Source organism: Tauraco erythrolophus, chromosome 2, assembly GCF_009769465.1.
Source record: "Tauraco erythrolophus isolate bTauEry1 chromosome 2, bTauEry1.pri, whole genome shotgun sequence".
NCBI lineage: Eukaryota > Metazoa > Chordata > Aves > Musophagiformes > Musophagidae > Tauraco > Tauraco erythrolophus.
In genome coordinates, this window is record NC_141466.1 from 105096964 (window position 1) to 105121167 (window position 24204).

The following is a 24204-nucleotide window of genomic DNA, read 5'->3' on the forward strand; positions in this document are numbered from 1 at the left end:
AGAATCCACATCACAACTAGCCAACAGAAGTGGAATAAAATCCAAAAAGCTTCCTTACAGCAAAGGTGATTTAGTACAATGTCCTGAATAAAATTCTTTTATAGTTAGGAGACTTTTGATTGATCCTAAAGCATGCACCTACTGCTAGGAGAATCCTAGCAGCTAGTATCTAAGTATATTAAAAAGAAATAAGGAGTCTCCCTTGGTGAGTAGTGATAAGTGTAAGGCTCCTTAAAGAGTGATTTTTCAATGAACTGTGCAAATAGATTTGCACTTTAGAATAAAATCTTGAGCAAGTTATTTCGTGGTAGGGAACAAGAATTCCTTTTTCATTCAAAAAGGGTAAGAATAAAGGAAAACACAAAAATCTTAAATCCAGCAAAGGTCAACATAAAACTATGATGTAATGTGAAGGTAAGTGTTCTTGAACCGTCACCTGGTTTTCTGCCTAGATTAATCTCTGCTTTTAGCCTGTGACTGAACAGAAGTCTGGAAATCCTAAGTAAGCTGCACTCACACAGGCACGAGGAAGGTTTTTGAATGAAGAGTGCAGCCTGTCACCACAGAAACATCAAAGCTGGGGACCTCTGTATTTATTGGTAAAATTCACCGAGCATGCGGATAGCTATTCAGGAAGGGGATCTCTAGAGATAGATAGAGACACAGATCAATCAAGAAATTTATATGGGTGATTTGTTCATGGCACTAGTATGTAGGCAGATTCAAACTCACCCTGTCCCTTCCCCAAATGGGCTAGGGGCTGCAATGCCTGGGGCTCAGCACCGTGCTAATGTGCAGCCCAGCTTTGCAGAGGCCTCTGGGCTTGGAGAGAGTGGAATGTATATCGGAATTATACTGGTATTTTTCCCCAGATGTGCAGATACTGTCACACAACAGGGGTGGAAATTGCTTTCAAATAGTTACAGCTTAAAAAAAAAAAAAAGAAAAAGAAAAAGAAAAGAAAAGCTGAAATGTATGAGGATGCACATGACAACTGATAAAAAGTACCTTCCTGTTCCTGTTCTACTCTGAGGAGCAGACTGGCACTTAAAATATGTTGAACTTCAGATGTAAACTCCAGTCTCACACTAAATCTTAAGGGTACCTGCAGGCACTGTTGAACTGTGGCCTGAGTGAGGAGTGACGAGCACTGCCCTAAAATTCTGGGGTAACTCCAAGGGTTACCTTGAAAAGCTTATATGATACATAATTTCTACAGTTATTTTCACGCCTCTGAATATTTACCTCCCTACTCATTCATCACTACAAATATTTGGAATCGGTGAGCAATTAGATAAACAATATTTAACTTTAGAAAAATACAACTGGTGCTTAAATTCAGAGGAGGATGATAATTTCTTTTAATATACTTTACAAAATGAAGCTATAGGCATAAATACATATATTCATCTTACCTATTGATAGATAATAAAATCTAGAATGCTCATGTTTTGCATCATTGGCTTGGTTAGCATGAAATACACTGGCACCTTATTTAGTTTAGCAGTGATATTACATTTTTTTTTCCAAATCAATTATTGTAGTATAATTTTTTTTAGCTAAATGTCTGAGCAAATTTAACCTCTAGACTCGTCACTTGATTTTTATAGAAATATACATCTTAAACCTTAATTCATTGAACAAATAAAAATGTTTTAGGACAGAGAAATGAAAATTGTTATGGACTGTTGCAAACAAAGCATTATACTGAAAAATATTTTCCCTTTTGCAGGCTGTAATTATACTGGAAAATGTTTTACCTTTTGCTGTAATTATCATGTGTCAGGGCAACTCCCATTATCAATACAGGCTTGGGGATGAAGGGATTGAGAGCAGCCCGGCTGAGAAGAACTTGGGGGTATTGCTGGATGAAAACCTGGACATGAGCCAGCAATGTGCGCTGGCAGCCCAGAAAGCCAACCGTATCCTGGGCTGCATCAAAAGGAGCGTGGCCAGCAGGTTGACGGAAGTGATTCTGCCCCTCTGCTCTGCTCTGAACATGTTTAAACACCCAATGGCTGCAAACCAGCAACTGATTCTTGGGGTTTTTTTTCATTCTATGGCAGAATTGGATAAATCGTCTGCTGCTTTTTCACCAATGTCTCCTCCCTAGATATCTCTCACTATTGCAATTATATTGCATTCAACTGTGCCATGACCATGCTCAGGTATGTGAACTCCTATCACAGGACAGGCTGGCTGTCAGGGACCAGTGTCCATTCCCTATTCTCCCTTCTTCTCACAAAGTGCAGAGCATTTAGTTGTTGTCTTGGGCAGCAGTGCATTCCTAGCAGCAGAACCAGGCAGTACTTTCCACTTTGAGCTGTAAAGGCCAGAGGCAAGTGAGAGCCAAGAGACAGAGCTACACCGTCTCCTCTAAATAATCTTGGAGTAAAGGTGGAAGGAATCAAAGCAAAAAGTTGGAAAGGAGAAAACACACCTGAGGCAGGGAAGGAACTAATGGGAATAGGGACTAAACATGCACATTTTCTTTTGTTAGCCCTACATTTACATATATTCTTTCTCTTCCCTCATTATTTACATTTTCGTTCAACTACCAGCTTTTCTGGGCTTGTGAAATAATCACAAAAGTGACAAGCAGTCTGATGTTATTTGCCCTAACAATCCCCTTGCTTAAGCAAGATTTTAAAGGTTTCTAAATAACAGGCCCAGCAACCACAGCTTACAAAAATAGACTATAACTTTTTGTCTTAGTCTGAATTAAATCAGGGAATGGCCAGAACTTAACAGGGGAAGACAATAACAGAGGAACATCCAGAAAACTAGTGACTATTCCATGACATCAAGCTCTACTGGGAAAAGCAAAAGCTCATTAAATTTTACCAATTAATCTGTATATGAAAGACTGAAAAATATTATCATCTTAGTTGCTTTTAAAGGAAATAAATTTCTAGCCTGGAAAAGATGCTATCTGATGTATATTTCTCTATTGTGTGCTACATACTTTTCAAGTTCTGAAAATTTCAGAGTATAACCTACATTGTGGATGCATTTACACTTTGCTGAATAAGCTGACATACCTTAAACTTCATTGTATATGAACTAAAATTAGTAAAAATTAAAAAGATCTCAAGTTTGCCACAGAGAAGTAGCCCTCACTGAATAAATCTTAGTAGTGAAATAACGATAATATTAGTATGGAAGAGATGCAAAGTTGGGTGTTTGTTTTGATGTAACGTTGCTCTTCACTGTAATACAACCTCAAACAATAATGTCAAAACCTGTTTTTCAAATAGTGCATCAATAACATGTACGAAGTGAAACCTCATTCCCTGCTTAGATTTCATTTCTCTTACCTGGTCTCTTCTGTAGCTATAAAGAAACCATCATCTGAAGCATCAAGCCAATTTTGCCTCTGCCTCTTGATCACTGGAATGGTGCTTGTCTTAATGGCACTTGCACTGGTTTGCAAGGCCTTACCATTAGTCATATGAACATGGGGAGCAGCATGCTGAAATCATAATAAAAGGGAAAGATATTTGCCTGAGAATAAGCAAAATTCTGTTAACTAATTCTGCTGTAAAGGGCAGCCTACACACAGCACCCTTCTCGAAACACAGCTAGTCTTCCTCAACCAGTGCCTGGGGGTCAGATAACACCCTGTGCGCATTGACGTGTTTTAGCCATAGGTCTTAAAGCTCTTTAAAAACTAAATCAACTATTGCTAATGCCACTTTATACAAAGTGAAATTCAGGCATGAATCAATGCTATGAACTAAACAGCTCCGCAAGAGAAAACGGTTGATTTTAGGAGAGAACTCACATTCTCTGGGCAAAACCCCAGCATCTTAACAAATGAGAGATGAGACTTGTTTTTTCATCCAAGTATGGCATTTTTTTAAAAATCCATACTTCTTACTTCATGGATTCTTGCTCTGCCTGTCTGTCTTTTTTATATAAAAGTCACTGAATAAGCCAAGGGGTTTGGTCCTGCTGCTAACCTAAACAGAAGCAGGATAACAAAGGTTTGTATCGTCGTGCTGGTGCCATGGTTCTCTAGGTTTATGCACTAGTCATTACATATTAGAGCTGACTGCAATATGCCTGCATTCATTTTAATACAGAAAACATTAAACATAAAACAACGCATTAATCTTCCATAAAACCTTTATGCAGAATAATTGTGCAATGAGAGCAAGTACTCAGATCTAATGAGAGAAGCTGCCGTCTGATACATGAAAAGGAGAGAGTGAAAATAATGTTTTCTATACAGTCTATAGGTAACATATCCTGTGACAAATATATTAATCTTGGAAATTCAGATCTTGTTTCCCACATAATTGATTATCAGCAGGACTAACTAATAACACTATTTGATTAAAACAGTTATGATAGAAGACATTATACAAAGATGAAAGTTTTCTTTTTTCTCCCATGTGAATTCAACAGCAAATTTTCTTAGGAAGAAGTACTGTTTTCTTAGTGAAATAATACCAGTATTCCACAATATCGATGGCATTTTTGTAATATTCCTAAAATGCACATAATGCTACACATTCATGGGAGTACCCACTAATTAGGGGATTAATTCCACAGTCATTGAGTAAGGAAGGGGCTGGTAGCATCCACAAAGACTAGCAGAATGGAATGCAAAACTGATCTCTTAAATCATGTCATAAAAACATAACAGTCAAAAATACAAGGGCCTCACTTCTTCTGCACAATTCTCACACTTGTACTCAATGCATTATACTCAGGTTATGCCACAACTTTCAACACACCCTGATCCACATCATTTGCTCCCTCCAGTAGGACAAATCTTATGCATTCAACAAAAGCTTCCAGTGTCCATTGTTTTAGTGCAAATAACTGAACAATCTCCTCTATGATTCCTTAGATCTGATATTAAAAAAACAAACAACAACAAAAAAAACCGAGACATCAAATTTGAGTGTGTCCCATATAACTCTTTGTTAGAGCTAAACTATTTTCCTTTTCCTTAGAAACAAACAAGGTTTACAGTGAATTTAGTTGTTGCTGTACACAGGGCTGTAAATCTTTTTAGTCTCTCTAAATATTTGCCTAATTTTTTCCATTTTTTCATTCAGTGTCTAGACTGCAGTGTGGTATTCACATTTTTTTTTTTTGTATTGGCTTTGGTGGGGAGGAAGAACTAAAGGACATGCTACTAGAAGTAATTCTGTTGTTATTTAAAATAAATTCAGGATAAAATACAGTTTGGATGAAATAAAGTTTGGATGAATAAATTTAGAAATTCATAAAGGTATTTAACTGACAATCTCTTAGTGTATAAAGTGGACTCAAAAAGTGAGTAAGAATTCATACATGGAAAACACTGTTATACACCAAATTTCACACTTATTATTTTACCTGGCAATTGCCAGTGCCATATGTTACAGCCAAACATTCAAGGGCTCAAATGGCAATTTTTTGCTGTGCTTCCTCCGATAGAAATGGGTTTAAGTTACCAAATACAATGGTTTATATCTTTTCCTGGGCTCCTGTCCTGGTTTCAGCTGAGACAGAGTTAGTTTTTCTTTTTAGCAGAGCAGCTAGAAGAGTTCCATGTTCTGGATTTAGTCTGGGATTTGTTATGAGAAGAATGCTGATAGCACAATGGTGTTTATAGTTGGCACTGAGACATCAAGGACCTTTCAGCTTCCCATGTTTTGCCAATGTGCAGGAGCACAACAGGCTGTGGGGAGCAGAGCCGGGGCAAAGGGTCCACAGCTTCTCTTATGATTTGAACTTAGACTTAGGGTCAAATGGGTCAATAGAGTATTCCATGTCATGCAACGTCATGGCCAGTATAGAGATGAGGGTTGACTGGGAAGTCTCTTCTGAGGGCTCTCTCAGTCTCCCAGACTTCTTTCTCTCTCTCACTCTCTTTTCGGGCCTCTCACTTGTCCGGCATTGCGATGTCGGGACCTATTTGTTTCAGGATCACTTGCAGGGATGGGACAGATGTTGGTCACTGAGTGGTGAGCAACTATACTGTGCATCACTTGTTTGTATGCATTATTATATTTTTTCATACAATATTATTAATATTATTTTGTCATTATTACTTTATTATTATTATTATTACATTGTTCTTATCTCAAGCCACAAGTCTCCTTCCTTTTTCCCCTTAAATTCTCTTCCCTATTCCCCACAGGTGGGGGACGGCAAGCGAGCAGCTGTGTGGTGTTTAGTGCCAGCCACATTAAACCACGACAGCTCCTTTCTAATACACCACTGAATGTTTCCTTTACCCAAGACAACATGCACAGGCAAAAAATGTTCAGGAAACATAGAAGGTACAAAAAGTGTATTTCCTGTGGCATAAACTCTGAAGAACAGTTAAACCTGATGGAAAATATGTTTTTTCATAATATTTTTTACCCTGGCAGAGACAGATGTCATTACTAGTTCTGAACTTCTGCTTTGTCTGCCTTTACTAGACCATAACTCTTATTCTAAGCAAGAGATAACATTAAAAGAAAATGGTGCAACGGTTACAATATAATCTCATTTCTGTTGCATAATATTGGTTAGAAATTTCTCTTATATTTCTGTTCTCCCCCCAGTCCTTTCCAGTTATTTGAAGAAATTAATTACATTTCACTTAAGGGCAGAGAAAATGAGATCGTTGTTCTCCACTCTGCGCTAGAGACCATATTATCTTTAATTTCTAATTAATCAAAAGAATTGAAGTTCTCGAGTAGAAAATCAGTTCATTAGTTCCTCTCAAAAAATATATTTACCACTGTGTATAAAAATGAGCATTCAATGCCACAGTCATACTAATATCAACACCAAGAGCAAAATGAACTTTCATACAAAGTATTTGTTAAATGCTTTTTTTTTTAATTATGATGATTTTAAATTTCCCCCCTCTAGCACACAGTTACGCTAGAAAGGTTATGAAAGCCTCAGGAATAGGAATACTATCTCTACCACCACAGAAGCCCTATTCATTCAAAAACACTGCACGCAGAAAGTTCCAATAATTTCATCATAGCACTGCTGTCTGCAATTAGCAGCTGGCACTTTGATTTCGACTGCGTACATCACTAATAAGATGTGCTGTGATTTTGCAACAAAACAACTGGTATCAAGAGTCCACATACCAGTGGCAGATCACAGAGCAGCACCTGAGCGGCAGGAGCTTTATCCAGAGCTTGCTAACTGCATGTTGGACAAATCCTCCTCCATGCTGAATGACTCCTTTCTCTTAAGTTTTTCCTCATCTTAATCTGGGTATATTTATTGAGATCTCTTATATCTCTAGGACAAAATTGTTCCATGCTCAAAAGACATCATGAGAAAACCAATCTTTGAGTGCATTTGAAAGAAAATCTTCGCAAGGCTAACGGAGCTCTGGTTCAGGCAACATTACATCCAATAAAAAAATTCTGTCCTGGTTTTGATGGGACAGAGTTAGTTTTTAGCAGCAAAAAGAGCTCTGTGTTTTGGATTTAGTCTGGGATTTCTTATGAGAAGAGTGTTGATAGTGCTCTGATGTTTATAGTTGATACTGAGACATCAAGGACCTTTCAGCTTCCCGTGTTTTTGCCAGTGTGCAGGAGCACAACAGGCTGGGGGGAAGCAGAGCTGGGACAAAGGGCCCACAACTCCTCTTATGATTTGAACTTAGATTTAGGATTGAGGGCCAAATTGGTCAATGGAGTATTCCATGTCATGCAACGTCATGCCCAGGATACAGATGAGGGTTGATCAGGAAGTCAGGCTTTTGCTCTTCCGAGGTCTCTTTTGGACTCAGTCTCTCAAAGTTCTGTCTCTCTCTCGAGCCTCTCACTTGTCCAGGATTGCAGTGTCAGGACTTAATCTGTTTTGGGACTGCTTGTTGGGACAAGATAGGCATTGGTCACCAAGTGGTGAGCAATTACACTGTGTATCACTTGTTTGTATATATTATTTTATATATATATATATATTCAGATAATATTATTATTTTATCATTATTACTTTCAATTTTATATAATTATTATTAAATTGTTCTTATCTCACCCCATGAGTCGCCTTCCCTTTTTTTTCCCCTTTAATTCTCTTCCCCATTCCCCAGGGGTGGGGGAGGGTGAGCAAGCGGCTGCATGGCATTTAGTTGTCAGCTGAGTTGAACCACAGCAGTCCTTTTTGGTGTCCAACATGGGGCTCGAAGGGTTGACAAAACAACAGATTTGACCGGAGTGTGTTAAAACAAATTTGCCCTAAATGTTCATTATTTCCTCAGATGTTGATGGCTGGAATGTTGTTTTCAGTGCTCTCAGCTTTAGTTTTGGAGTTGTATTATTTACCATCTTATTTACCATACGTACTGTTTGCCAGTGCGGCTGCTTCCTTAAGCGGTAGACTAGGATTAGAGACATCATTCTGCACAAATACTTAAGTCAGCACAGAGTTACAGAGTTATGTCCAGGAAGAGTTTCACCTGCCGAACAGGAGGTCTCCAGGCTGCAGACTGAACACAATCTTCAAAGACCTCCAAGACCAAAGGCAATCTTCTCAAGGTCTTCAACAAGGAGGAGCATATGGGAAGACCCTTTGTTATAATGTCTTCACAGCTTCACCTGTCCCCTGCTAAAACACTTCTGTGGAGGCACCATTCTCAGGTACTTCTTTCACAGGCTGGTGCGCAGCTTGATTTTTGAGAGCTGCTTGCAAGTGCTGCTCATCAAAACTCAACTGGCAAAGGCATGGATTTCCCATTTGCATACACAAAGATTCAGCAATTGAGACAACTCCAATGTTTGATGAATAGGTCCTTTCCTGAAGAAGCTACATAAGACTGTGTTCCTCTCTGTCTAATCTTCTGGAAGCAGCAGCACAGAGTTGCTAATTCAACCACTTGCTTAACTGTAAATGCAGGTCTTTCAATACCAGATGCACTAGGCATAAGGCTTTGCTGTGTCTGGGAAACAGAGGAATTACCCGTATAGCATCATCACACGTGTGATATGTGCTGTAATGGCAGCTACTAGTCCAACAAAGTTTGGACACTATTCCAAAGACATCTACAAAGATACTTCATAAACATCTTATATTAAAGTGGCAACTTAATATAGCATCTTTATTATGGAGGGTAAATTTCTTATCCTCACTAGCTCCCAGAGGAATTTCAAGCACACAGATATTAAGATGCATGTTTGAAAGACAAGAGAGGAATCTTGCACGAATTCAGAAAAGGGTATTTCAAATCACAGTTGAGGTTCTTTTCTATAAGTTTCTCAACTTGTACTGGCAAATAAGCAGACAAGCATTTATTCATTGAGAGCAACTGAAGATTCTGAAAAGACATCCAGCTTTGAAATAAATACATAACACCAACAGGCATTAATAAGTGTAAAAACTAATGGTGAAACGTTTATGCTGTGGCTGAAAGAATGTTTAACTAGATTATGGTTTTCTCCATCCTTTTTAAAAAGGAAGACATTCCCATTGCCTTAAATGAGCATTTTTAAATTTTCTGTCGCACCTTTAAACAAAACATCAAATCAAGCAGAGCAAAAGAAGCTTACTACATGGAGAAAAATAATCAGCAGAAGAAATCAGGCACACTCAGATGACTGATAATAATCCACATTAACAGGTTCAATATATTTTGCATTGATCTAATGATACACGATATAGTGTAAAACAAGTGTAGAATTACGTTAAGTTTAAATCAGGTATTGATTCTGTTTTGCCACACCTGAAGTGTTCTTATTTGCAAAGGCATAGGCATTTTACCTCTAATAATTATCACAGATTGGGGGTGGTTTAGTTTACTTATTCATAGAGATTTGAGATGAATGCAAAAATCACAAAACAGTCTCCACACAGCGCGGAGTTACAAATGTTGATACTAGCATGCAGGCACACATTCATTTTGGGTACAGAATTTCACTTAAGAAACCCGAAGGCTATTTAAAAAAAAAAAATAAAAATCAAACAACAGATCAGATACAAGAGATTAGCCAAATAGCCAACACAAGAATTACTTTTGAATCTCCTGATTTGCTATCAAACCTTTCACAAAACACCTAGAATAGATGTAATACTGAAAATCCAAGTCAATGACTTCTCTATACAAGGGGAAAAAAAAAGAAAAAAATAAAAAATTACAGTTGACTTTCCAAAGCATCTGGGTTAAAATACTACAATGTTTCTAGCCTCTGCATTTCACAGAAGTTACACAAAAGTTATATAACCTCTGAATAAACTCTTTTAAAGCAGCATTTGAAGTAAATACTTACTTATACAAAACAGTAAACCAGTAATGAAAGACTAAACTAGACATTTATCCACAGAATAAGAGGAAATTTATTTTATAGTTAAGACATAGAAGACTTCCTCCATCACCCTCCCCTCACACAGACCTATAAAAAATTTTCTAGTTTTTTACTTTTACAAACAAGAATCTAAAACAAAAAGTAGGGAGTCATCACTGTATTTAAATACAGAAGAATTCCTGTAATGTTCTCAGAAAAAACTGCACTTCTTTTTCCCTAGCAAAGTACACTCATGGGCTTTGATTTCAACATTAATCTGAATCTTCAGAGACAAGATCAGATTTAACACCTTACTTAGGTTATTTCACTTCCTATAAATGCAACTTAAAAGGATTTCAAATACTTCGCCTTGTAAGACAAAAGCTTTTTTACATCAAAGCATCCAAGGTAGTATACGGATTTGGTGCTGTACTTCTCACATTCTGATTGACTTAAGATCATGCTTTAACTTTTTATCTGTTGCAATATTAACCATAATCAGTCTGAAAAGGGGATTTTATTTCAGAGTAATTATTTATTGCAGTAGTCGTTCAAAAACGGATTGCAGCAGTACTGCTTTACTACGTCTGTGTCGAATAGCCAATCTCACACTGTTCCTGATGCACTGAACAGTATATTTTCTGGCTTTACTGACATATTTTACCTACTCATTGGAGAGTAAGAAATTTTCCATTACACATTCAGTTATATTTGAATTGCAGAGAAGAGTGGACATTCTGTTATAACCTTTTCACACTGTCTAAACAGAATACTTACTTTCAAATGTACTTTAAGTGCAACAGACAATTACTGCACACTGCTTTGACTGCAGAACATTCGTCTGAGTGGTCTGCGTTGCCAGCAGAGAGGTCTGCAGAGGTTCACAACACAGCAACCTCGAGAACTCAAGTTATTTAAAACCTTTTTCTTATCTCCAAGTTTGGCCATGTTTTGGTGTGAGGAGAAATTTAGACAGACAAAACCCCCGTTTCTTTGGGTCAGTTCTTAGAGCTGTTTTGACATATTAATGGAAAAGAGACTGACAAAATGTGTTATCTTCAGAGTAAAATTAATAGAAGGGGAAAAAAAAAAAAGGAAATTAAGAGTGAAATTTTCACCAGCTTCAGCGTTAACCTCTAGCTGTTTTCCTGACACAAATGCAGAACTGGGAAGAAATACTGAAAAAAATTTCAATTGCTTCCAAAATTTTATAGCAGAGGAATGTAGTTAAATAACTCTAAGCATCTTATTTTGAAATAGGTCTATTTAAATCAAATTCATGACAAAGAAGAATTATATCACATCCAGTAGAAAACATCACTTTTTTCCAGACATATCTTTACTATTTTGAAATTTTGTGATCTGTAGTCCTTACCTATTTATTATCCATTTGCACTGGACTATTAATGATTATTGATGATAAAAGCAATGAACTAAATTTACCCTTTGTCCCCTGTTGAATCAAGTATCTGTGTGGGAATCTACATATCCCACAACTGCTGTACATACAAAAGAGGTAATAAACACGGACACCTGAAAACTGTAGTAATGAAAACAAACAGGCTCACATCATGTTTTGTTGGGTTTTACTCTAAAATTTCAAAACTCGCCTCAAAAATTGGTCTTTTTCCAGAAGTGGATAGCCCTCCTTCCTCGTATCTACAGGACAGGCATGAATCAATACCAGTCAGAGAAACGTTTTCTTTACGTGACTTTGTGTTCAGTTCTTATCTAACTTTTATTAAGAGCTTGAAACAGAGAGAGACTGATAAAAATTCTCACCTTATAAAAACCCAAGGCAGACTCTAAGTCTATGACGTTTTTATACATAAAACTTCTTTATCTTATTTTTGAAGATATATCTGTCCATTTAAACATTTCTCTATTTCTGGAACCCAAACTATCAAATTCAAGGTAAAGTCAGAAACCAGTCTCACAGGAATGCGACGCAAGAAATTACTCAGCTATCGTTTTGAACTTTAAATGTGCTCTGACACATGTGAAACACACAGAATGCAACAGATTTTATCAACGTTAATTTGACATAATCAGAAATCACGTAAACACATAACACACAACTGTAACTGGATTTTTACCTATTCAAACTGACAGCACTGGTACTTCTTAAGCTATTCAACCTCTGAATTTTTTCCCAGATTTCCCATGAAATGCGGTGGCTGACAGACTCATTTTATCTCTACAGTGATACTGGACTTTACAAAAAAAACCACATGCCAATGGCTTAGGATACTACTATATCCACTTTGTTTTCAAATGAAAAATAGTATCTATAGACAGATTGATACCTAGAATCTCCTCTATACTTACCATTATTGTTCTTGTTGTATGGCTGGATGATTCTGAAAAACAAAAGAATCACAGCATATTACAGTACTGTCTTTATCCATAAAAGTCTTATTTTCTGATGCTCACCCTGAAGGCTAAGATGCTACTGTTCAGCTACAACAATGAACATATCAGAAATGCAGACACTGGAAAGATTTCTCATGAAACGGGCATGAGAATCATCACTGGTCCTGAAAATATATGGCACACTATAGTATGCTGTTAACTGCACTCATTCTCTTTGCTTAATTATCCCCTTCTGCAAGAAAATATAAAAATGGAACTAATTCATAATTCATGTTTCAAGAAGTGGGTTTCTTCATTTTGCTTTTAACATATGGCATCATTTAACATGGAGGATTAGCTCTGCAGAAAAAAAATACAAATAGTATCAGCATAATTCCATTACTATTCCCATTTGAAAAAGCTTTATAAAACAAGACAATCCTTTTTTCTGAGAATTTTGAGATGGATTTTCAGTTTGAAACTGACAAAGTATATTGATAAGTACAACCTCCAGAAATCTTAGTTATTCTCTCCTATATGAAAAATCAGGAGTCAGTCAACTGAACTCATGGTTATATTTACATAAAATTGCTGAGGAATCACTACTAGGCCAATAGCTAACATAGATTTCAGCCTGCTGTTTAAATCAAATTACATTTGCTTTTTTTTTTTCCTCCAAGGCCAGAAATCTCACCCTCTTTGGCTTTAAAATGCTATGGTTGTCATATTAGAGCTTGTCTTTTTCAAAGCAGTATAACTTCAGTAACTGAACATCCTCCTAACTAGTTAAAAAAACTGCAAGAAAATTTACTCATCTGTAAAGATGATGCTACTAGCAATCTCACAGAATTTCTCAAAAATTTGGGTAAGACATCATATTGGCTATAGCACGCAGACTTCTTCAGGAAGAGACATTTAGCAACACTACATGCAGTTCTGGGTGAAATGTACATAATTCTGCATCAATTAAATGAACAGAGTATCAATTCTGAAAGTGAGATTAACATGCAATAATTACAATGGGTTAGTTATTCTTTCCCTGGTTCCAAATTGTGATCCTTATGGAGGTTCCAACTGGCATCGCTTACGCAAAGATTTCTCCATTTTTTTTTAATTATTAAAAATAGTATTAAAGAGATTAAAAGGACATGAGAAAGAACTGTTGCACATCTCTTTCTGAAAAAATGGTAATTACACTCTCAAAGTGGTGTTTCTCTTTCATTTTAAGGAGTCATCTTAACTAGTCTGAAGGTATAGTTCAATTATTGATATAAACAAAGACAAGCCATTTTAAACATCTCAAACTACTTAGACACTCCAATCTGATATTCAGCAGTAATTCCTGTATCTAGTTTGTGTTTACACTTGTACAAGTCTTCATCCTTAATCAAATTTAATTTTTAAAAAAACGTATCAATATAGGTATCAATAACTTCTCATTGATAAAGGTTCTGTAACATGAAAACCTACTTACAGCCACTGATATTTTAGTTGTGAGCTCCTCTCCCAGACTCCTTTTCCTCTCTTTTTTCACACAAAAATTATCATATACAAAAATACATCTAGATCACCAGTCCTCCAGGCAAGTTTTAAACCCGTAGTATAAAAATTAAAAGCTGCAACAGTCTACTGATTCCCAATACCTGAATACATTTGGCACTGTTATAAAGTAAGAGAAGATCACAGTAGAGTGAAGAACTCTATAATCTGTTCAATTTTTATCTTCACAGTGAAGTTATTTTTGTACATTTCATTACAAGTTTATTTATTTTTTTAATATCTCAGCAAAACAACATTTCAGGACCTGAATATTCCCAACAAAACCCAGAGACTGCATTCATGGAAGTATGACCACCTGGATAACTCTTGAGACAGGACTCATTCTGTTTATAAGCCAAATTACCCAGAAAAAAACAAACGACCTATCTCCAGGAGCATGACTGAATTTCCTGAAGAATCCTTAACTTAAGCAGGACTATCAGGTCAAACAAAAAGGATGGGGCTCCTTCTCTCTTGAAATACATAGAAGAAACATTACACAGCACTTCCAGTCACTCTCAAAAATATCAAAGCGAATAAAAAAAAATATCCGTACTCTTCATACTCAGATACTACAGCCATAAAATCTCCACTCTTACTCAGAGGTGCTATGCTTTTTGTATGGCTTTATATGCCAAATCTATAAAAAATATGCTTAGTCACTATTGTTAGCCACTCAGTCACCCTCTCAGTTCCACAGACAACTGAGTGAAAGACAGAATATCTCCCTAAAGGGAACTGGGGAACAGTCAAATATACCTGAAGGCTGTTAAAACTATATTTTTGAAGAACAATTTACACTCTCTTAAGAAAACTGAGCAAAGAAGTGAAGAAAGATCTGTTGTATTTGCAGAGTAATATCCCTGTGTTATATCATACAATAAAAACTTTCTCTGTTTTTCTGTATATCTTTTTCTTAGCTTTTATTTCTATAGACACTGAAATATCACTTGAGTTGCCAAACATCTTTTAGAAAGACCCAAGTATATCCATAAATAAAAAGCTAGGGAAAGAACTGTTTAATAAGCAGACAGTCAAAAGATTCTAGAATCTAGCAGAGACTACTAATTAAGGTGCCGCTGTTACACAATTTAAACTTACATTCTGCGATATGAATGAGTTCTTACAGCAAATGATTTTGTGCAAGGCAATAATCTGTACTTGCACTACTTCAGTAGAAAGGAAATCCAGGATACAGAATGATTCTTCCCTTATGGCTGATGAAGTGCTAGTGAAGTGGATTGCTCCACTTTAAACAGAAGTGGTCAAACATCATCACTAACAAGGGATTTTGGTGATGTGATGAGAGTTAATTACAGTAAATACAACTTCAGTATTGAGAAGATGTTTAGAAGTTTATTACTGTGGAGAACTGATGTACCAACAGCTGAAACGAAGATGTTTGTATGCTATTTCCACAACGTATTTCTACAAACTCAAAAAGAAATAAGTAAGTTGTAAACAGAAATTTTGTCACATTAAAAGTTGCTTTACCAACCATACTGACCGATCAAGTGTCTCTCCCTGTTTATGGGCACTAAGAGACTATAAAATTTCCCACTGTAAAACTATTTAAGCCTAAATCAGAAAAAGCCTGCTGCTAAGGGATGGTGCCAGTTACAGAATTATTTAAAGTTTACATATCATTCCCCAGTAACATGAATTTTTTTTTTTCCCTTTAAGGGATCTTCAAGCCAGGACAGAAACCACATCCTTAACACTCTAGTCCTTTTCCAGCTGTTCATATGTTATGTTTATACCTGCTATTCTTTAGTCAGCCTGCTGACTGGAAACTTAGTTATCTGATATTCATCTTTCTCTTCTACATTAATGGGCTCATCAGCAATTCCAGTGGCTGAAAGGTGCCCTTTTCTAAACCTTTCAGAATAAATATGCTTCAAAATAATGTCATTTAGACGTGTGGAAAACAAAGGCAGACAGGCAATAGCAGAGGTGTTTAATCTTAGTAACACTCTCAGCTTCTCATAGTGCACAAGACTACAAAAAACCTTTCCACCCAGGATGGACGACCTTACAAAATTAGCTGAGACAGGAAGACTTTTTCATTATTTCTTTTCCACTTGGGTTATGAATCTTTTAAGTAATCAAATGTAATTGTTTTTTTCCTACCAGTTTATAGCAATGGAACAAGTGATGTTAAGTGTTACTTCAAAAGTATTATTAAAATAGTAATTATATATATATATACGCATACTTATCTTATAATCATACTAAGAATGAGTTTTACTTAACTTGAGGAAGACCCTTAGCCTCCCAAGGCAGAAATCTGAAACACTGGAGAAATAATATACAGATGAGAAAAGCAAAAAGCACAAAAAAGTACAAAAGTGTCGCAAAGTATTTTCCCCAGATGCAGGATCCTTCCAGTTACACAGCCTAAGTGCTTTCTGAAGGTGCCTTCCCTACTGCATTATGTACTAAAATTGTTAAGAACCATCGCTCTGCAATCACAGCTTACAAAAAATAACCAACCTACTTGACAGTAATCACACACAGAAGCACTTCAAGTATGAACTCCGTATCGCAAATCCAGAACGCGTAATTCATGAGGTAATACACTGATAATCCTGTTATCCAACAGACAGGATTCTCTTTCTGCAACTTTAATTCTTTAAAATAATACTAAGGGAAAGTAGTGATTCCAGGAATTAGGTTCTGGTCATCTTCATTGTGTTTTAAATACTAACTGGATTATAGTGCTGTTCTTACGTTTGCTCTTTTAAGAGCTGATTTATTCTGCCAATCAGAAAAGCCAGTGTTACTGCAATTTCATGCCCAGACATTACCTGGATATAAAAAAAGAAACAGTGATTCAGCAGCAAAAATAAGACAGTTCACCATAAAGCCCCCTTTCCTCCATTTGCAATCCCACCTCGCTTGCCCTTTCTAGCCCCTGGTGTTATCAGAGCCATGAGAAGCACACATTACACTGCTGAATACTGAGACACAATGCTGTAATCTTTACGTAAGTATTTGTTTCCTTAGTACAACAAAACCTAAGTGATGTCTGGCACGCTCAAAGTGCTACATCAAAGAACGATTACAATTCTAAGTTTGTGTTTTTTCTGAACCAAATGCAGGCAAAGCAGTCTTGTAAGCACAAAGATACATTTTTGAAAAAAAAAAGGAAATGAAAAAAAAAAAAGAAGTAAAAATCCCTTATTCAATTTCTAGTGTGCTTCCACCCTTGGAAATAACTTACATTTCAGAAGATGCAACATGCCTGAGAACTACAGCTGAATGGATATGGTATTTTGACTTTTGCAAAATGAAAGCAACCACTGTCTATATTTTAAAAATACACACTACAGTGATGTGCTATGCTAATGCTTAGGAACGGTTTCTTCTCAGAGGAAATTCAAGGAAACATGGGTTTGCAGAAATAGTTTTGCTCCTCCCAAGTCCTCCTGTAACCAAATTTATCATAGAAAGGTCACGCTGCTTACCTTTACCCACTGAAAAATACTCTGCAGTTTGAGCAGTCTTCAGACACAGAATGGAAGACTGTTCTTTTATTTGTAACCAACGCATCTCAAATATTTGGCGATAATTGTAACGTGAACTCAATGTAGGCAAATGATGACCGCACATTTATCATCAAAAGACAATAAATAATTTTCTCAACTTTAAGAAATTCTAGGAAAAAAAAGATATTTCTTTCTATATTTTGGACAAAAACAACATAGATTTAAATGTTTTCCTCCTTGCTGATAATTTATCATGTTAAGTCACAATGTCATTTGCATCACTGGGGTTGGAGGAATGAAGATCAAAGTGGGGAGGGGGAAAATCATAAACTCATTGTACATGAACTGAAGGAAAAACATTGTTTTATAATTTGAAAAATTAAATAGAAAAAAAACCACCACGGCTTGAGATATGCAAACATGAAACGTAGCAGCGTATTTCTACAAAAGACTGACAATATCAGCAGTAACACCATGGGGTAATAAAGGATTGCGTCATTTTCCAGGTATGTAATCTGGGCTCTGGAAGTTGCCATTAGTTCATCATCTCCAGTACCATCATGTGTACTCCTGGAAGAACAAGTGAATATACTGACCTCAGAAATACAAGCTTTAGAGCATCCTATTTTTCTACTAAATATTTAAAGTTATTACTTCCAATCAGACACTTGAAATAGACAGAAATTGGCTACTCCTGTGCAAGCGCAAAAAACCAAAGGTTGCAAGGTTAATCTCTTGAGGGTCAGAGATGGCTTTAATGACTTTGTATAGAAAGGCACAACAAGGCTCTTACCGTAAAGCATTTCACATCATGACATAAATAAACGTTCTGAGTAATATATGTTGGGAAATAACCAAGAGTCATAAACACCCTTTTCATAGTCATCTGCTTCTTCAGTAAATGACAGTAACACAACACCAGTTTTTCCAGAGAGATCTACTCTCCGCGCTCACACTTCCATTGATATCAGTACATGCATTTCAGTAAGAGATCTGTAGCCAAATATTTCAAAACATTTGCTGGCTACACTGAGGACCAAAGCTAGAATTCACATGCTCAAACTAAATCTCAGAGGAAAAACTGACTGTGGAACAATATATAATTTTGTTTCTCATTTTCGGGAAGAGTGGGTATACACAATTCAACATTGATCGTATTTTGTGCTTCAGCATGGGAGAAATGGCAAAAATGGATTCACGTAGTAGCTTGCTTATCACATGGCATTTCTTTTCTTTCAGTTGGAAATCATTCCTACGCAAAATGAGATTTACAAAATTCAGGTAGTTTTATAGTTTATTAATATGTAAGAGAAAAGTCAAGGTTTTATTTTTTAAAGTAATAGCGTGCCAGATGGTTTTGGTATGCATTTCATGCTACTAGCCTGCCACCACAGAAGAACATATCCATCTCTACTGAAAAACAGTATTGTGATAAAAATGATCAGACAACTTTGAAGAAAAATAACTCCCTCTCCTGAGAAATTCCATCCAACAGTGAAAACTACCCTCTAATGTACTTTCACATAGGATAATGTTGAAGCACATATTAAAGTTGTTTTCCCTGTTTCAGGAAAATTTGGGGCAGGAAAGGCTCCAGTCTTCCCTGCTTGTCAGTTAGGCTGCTTATATTTCCATGTGTTTATCAAAGGAGAGTCTCAAATTCCCCATGGAAAAATGGGAGTGAAATATAAGCCTTTCTTCCTTGCTTATCTCCTCAGTAACCAATTATCTCAGTCATAAGCAGAGAGAGAAGGATTGATGAAAATAGCATCTGAGAGAGAAGGTACATTTTTCTGAGGTCTTTCTCCCTTTGTCAATTGCTCACATCACTTTCTCATCTTGCTGTGCCAGATGTGTGGGTTTCTAGGAAAATGGACCCAAAAATTGCTGTCTCAGTCTTAGATATAGCTGCATGTTTCAGTATGTTCAGGAACAGAAATCTGACTGTTGAAAGAATCTTCTTGAAGGCACCAGGACATCTCAGCATTACAGGTCTGGGCTGAGGAAGAGAGGAGGATCATGGCTGTTGGTTAAAGTCTCTTCAGCTATGAACAACTGGTTCTCTTATTTCTGCCCCTAAGTCATGAAAACGGTGTCAACAGGCACAAACTGATTTCTTTACCTCGTTAGTGACGTTAATATCTTGGGCATCCTGGGGATATTCTGGTTCTGATCTATGTAAAAATAAGGACATGCCTGCCAGTGGACAGAAATTATACACGTGTAAAATACCTTTACCTGATCTTCCCAAATATTATATGGAAAATTATCATTACTCATCCTGGCAAAACAATAGCCTGACGTGAAACTTGACTATGTGGATGCACTGTTGCTCACAGTTAAGCAGCTTGTGGGTGAAAGTAATTGCTCAGAATAATTTCAGACACTGTAATTTAAAGATCAGATTCAAAGTATCTACAAAGCACTTTACAGTCACACCTAAATCTTCCCATCATCAACTCCAGTCATAAAACTGGAAACAAGTAACATTCTGCAACATCGTGATTTTCTGAAGACAGAGTTTTCCCATTTGAAATAGGCTGTCTTCACTGCTGAGAACCATTTAAATATCTGGTGTTGACTTTCTGTTCAGCAGCAATGGAAATTCTGCATCAGAATAGTTAAAAGCACCAGCATGCATATTGCACGAAAACTCCCCTGCGCTTTTTTTTTCCAGAACGGAAAAAACACTTTCTGACATTTTTCATTCCATCCTACAGAATGTGAGATTTGCTGTTATTTGAAAATAAAAAGGCAAAACACTTTTGCCATCCAAAAGACCATCCAGAAAAGGTCTACCTCCTACAATGAAGGACACAAACAAGATCTTCTATCAAGTTACAATACACAAGGCCTTAAGCAGTGTAATTTTATTTATGTCTATGCCTTATACACGGGTTCACGCATACAACTATAACTACATCTCTCAGTCACCAGTGACTGACACTCAGATCAGTTAATAGCAAGATATCAGGGCACAAACCCCACTGTTTATGGAGAGATAAATGTGCTTCCTCATCATTCTCAAGAAAGATTGAGCAATAGTAGTCAGAAATGACTGACTCCCTCACCCCTATCAGTTGCACCGGACTTGCTGGAGGTGTATCTGTAGAAAAATGAAGGGAAACTTGCGCTGCATTGAACCAAATCAAGACTCAAGTGAACATAAGACCTCTCTAAGAAATACTAACCATGTTCTTGTTTATTACTCCTAAAAGCAATAAACCAGATATTAATGATGTTTCTCAATCTTCCCCCACTCCCCCACAGAGGCATAAAGAAGTGTCATTTCCATATTACATTGCTTTATTTCTGAGCCAATAATTACTATTTTGTTAATAACAAATTCTGTCAAAATAGGGCACTCAACTCACCTAGGCAGTAAGACTGACTTTATAAAAATGCCAATCTAAATTTACCTTTACAAAAGCCTAAGTGACGTTTACTTGAATGCTGTAAATTATTGTATATCTTAAGTAAACATATTTACATGGCTTCTTTACAACAAATTACTAATACTGTTGGAAAAAGGCAAATCTGAACATGCAGACATTTCCATGTCAATAACATTAAGATTATGAAAATAGGGAGAGATAAAACCTAATATAAGCCCACAGTGCTCCTGCTTGTTTGTTCATTTCATCAAAGTATGCACTGAAAGACAGAATTTATCATCACCTTCATAGTTAGCTTGCCAGATACTGTTAATTGATATAATGCAATAAAGTCTGCAACAATAAATAGAATATTGGAACCAAAAAAGCTTTTTAGTACATTTATAGTAACACAAAAATCTGGAGATTGGCAAAACCTTTCATTGCACAAACAGTACATCGTAGTCGGTGCACCTACAGAGAAACCACCATTTCTCAAGTTGATCTGATCACTGAGTTTTTGCTGTGCACTGAAAAGAAGCTGGATAAATAACAGCCCAAAAATATCTTTGATATTTACCAATAACCAGAGAAGGGGTTAAATGGTAAATATTAAAGGTAATCAGTTTGAAGTCAAAGGAATAGAGGACTTGTGCTGTTGAGTATCATTACTATTGGTTTGTTGCTTTTTCTTTGCATTTTATTTACACTTTTCACACTTTTAATTAAAGAGAGGGGCTAGGATAAGAACCGAAATAACCATTTTTACACTAACAAAATACAGATTGCAGTTATTTAGCACATATGCCTTCCAGTAAGTTATGTTTTCACAGAAAATAAAAAAGCAAAAATATTTATCTCCTAAAGCAATGACTTACAGTTCTCAATACTAATTTTTCAAATTAGGTATTTTTTTTTGTGCAAGTTGCCTTAACATAGTTAGCTGTTTGATACAAACTAATCAGTGTGGCTAATGATGGGGTTTATAAACTCTTTAATTTGAGTAAAGTAGATGATCTTTTTTGATAATCAGAGGGCTGGAGCACCTTTTCTACAAAGACAGGCTGAGAGAATTGGAGTTGTTCAGCCTGGAGAAGAGAAGGCTCCAGAGCGATCCTCTAGCAGGCTTCCAGTACCTAAAGGAGGCCTAGAAGAAAGGCGGAGAAGGAATTTTTACAAGGGTGAGGAGTGATAGGACAAGGGGCAATGGCTTTAAACTGAAAGAGGGTAGATTTAGATTAGATCTAAGGAAGAAATTTTTCCCTCTGAGAGTGGTGAGGCACTGAACAGGTTTTCCAGTGAAGTTGTGGATGTCCCATCCCTGGAGGTGTTCCAGGTCAGGCTGGATGAGTTGTTGAGCAACCTGATCAAGTGGAAGGTGTGCCTGCCCATGTCAGGGGTTTGGAATTAGATGATCTTTAAGGTTCCTTGTGGTTTAGCCCAGCTGGCAGCTAAGTCACCATGCAGCTGCTCACTCGCTCCTCTCCCCACCCTGGTGGGTGGAGAAAAGCGAAACAAAAAGCCTGAGGGCCAAGATAAGAACAGGGAGCAATCACCCATCAACCATGTCCCCATGCAAAATAGACTGAGCTTGGAGACAAATCCATTTAATTCATCAACAGTTCATTCAGAGAGGATAATGAGAAACATAACCAGATCTTAAAAACACCTTCCCCCCACCGCTCCCTTCTTCCCAGCTCTATCTCCTCCTCCCCAGCGGCACAGGGAGACAGGGAATGGAGGTTGCGGGTCAGTTCATCACATGCTGTTTCTGCCACTCCTTCCTTAAAGGTGGTAAGGACTCCTTACACTCCTGCCCTGCTCCAATGTGGGGCCTCTCCTCACAGGAGACAGTTCTCCATGAACTTCTCCAACGTGAGTCCTTCCCGCAGGATGCAATCCTTACCCATCAGATTGCTCCAGCACAGGCCTTTCCCACAGAGTCATGGCTTCTTAGGGCACAGCCATTTGCTCTGGTGTGGAGTCCTCCACAGACTGCAGATGCATCTGTGCTCCACCGTCAGTCTCCAGCAGCATGAGGTCCTTCCCACGGAAACAGTCCTCTCAGAACTCCTTCAGGCACAAGGATTTCTGCTCCAGTGTGGGTTTCTCCACAGGCTGCGGATGGATCTCTGCTCCACTGTTAATCACTATGGGCTGCAGGGGGTCCACCTGCCATCTCACCATGGGCTGCAGGAGAATCTCAGCTCGGACACACCTCCTCCTGCTCCATTTTCACTGACCTTGGTGTCTATGCAGCCGTTCCTCTCAGATCTCAGTTCTCTCTCTGCTACAGCTGCACTGGGCCCAACGCACCTCAGCACTCCCAGCAGGATGAACTCTGCCCAGCGGGTGCCCCGAGAGTGAGGCACTTCGGAGCTCTCCAAGCCGCGCTGCTGTGGCCATCGCCAGTCACATGGTGGTGGTCCAGCGTGGGCAGCTGCCTGCCCAAGAGGCTGGGAGAGGTCATCCCTCTGCCTCTCCCCTCTCTTCACTGCTTGAGTTCCTTTGTCCCCTTATTAAATAGGGCATTCACAGAGGTGATGACTGGCTCAGCCCTGGCCAGAGGGGAGGGGGGTCTGAACTGGCCAGAGACTGGTCCGACTGGTTTTGGAGCCAGGGAAGCTTCTTGCATCTGCTGTCCCTGCAGTCCCTCCCCTGCTACCAAAACCCCACCACATAAACCCAGCACATCCCTTCCAATCCAAATCATTCTACAATTCTACAAAGAGAGAAAATCCGTACTAAGTAGAAGAAAAACATTAAAGACTTCCAAGCATGCCTCCTTATAGAGACATCATCATAATAATTTTTACCTTGAACTTATTGCTACAGTCTTCTCTGCAGTCAAAATATAACATCATCTTTATTTGCAGGTGAAAGTCATTCATCACTCAAAACTCATATGGCAAGTCCAGTGTAACAGCCAGCACTGGTGGAGGCTGGGGGGAAGCAGTCTTTGTTCACATTCTCATGCAGTAACTACCAGACCATCCCTGCAGAACCACACACCCAAAAGTCACAGTGGAAATTCAGCATTTATGGCTATGTTGGTTAACGGCATCATCTTTTTTAGCCAAGTAAAAGTGACATGGTTGTCATCTCAGTCCACCAAATAGCTTGTGTCACTGCGCATGTTAGTTGCCTACTGTGTAACAGCTGGTCGCACACTAAGCTGAGGCCCAAGTGATCCTCTCTGCTGCCTGTACTAAATAT

The 24204-nt window shown here is 37.7% G+C and overlaps 1 protein-coding gene across 1 annotated transcript in view; it reads right to left on the reverse strand.

Annotated features, from left to right (window-relative positions):
- Window positions 1-24204, reverse strand: part of MTA3 (metastasis associated 1 family member 3) — a 143031-nt gene that overhangs the window by 13335 nt on the left and 105492 nt on the right. Inside the window, exons 17-18 of the mRNA XM_086628920.1 lie at window positions 12564-12595; window positions 3318-3472 (exon numbers count right to left, since the gene is read on the reverse strand). Coding sequence (XP_086485046.1) covers window positions 3318-3472; window positions 12564-12595 — 187 coding nt within the window. The remainder of the gene's footprint in view (window positions 1-3317; window positions 3473-12563; window positions 12596-24204) is intronic.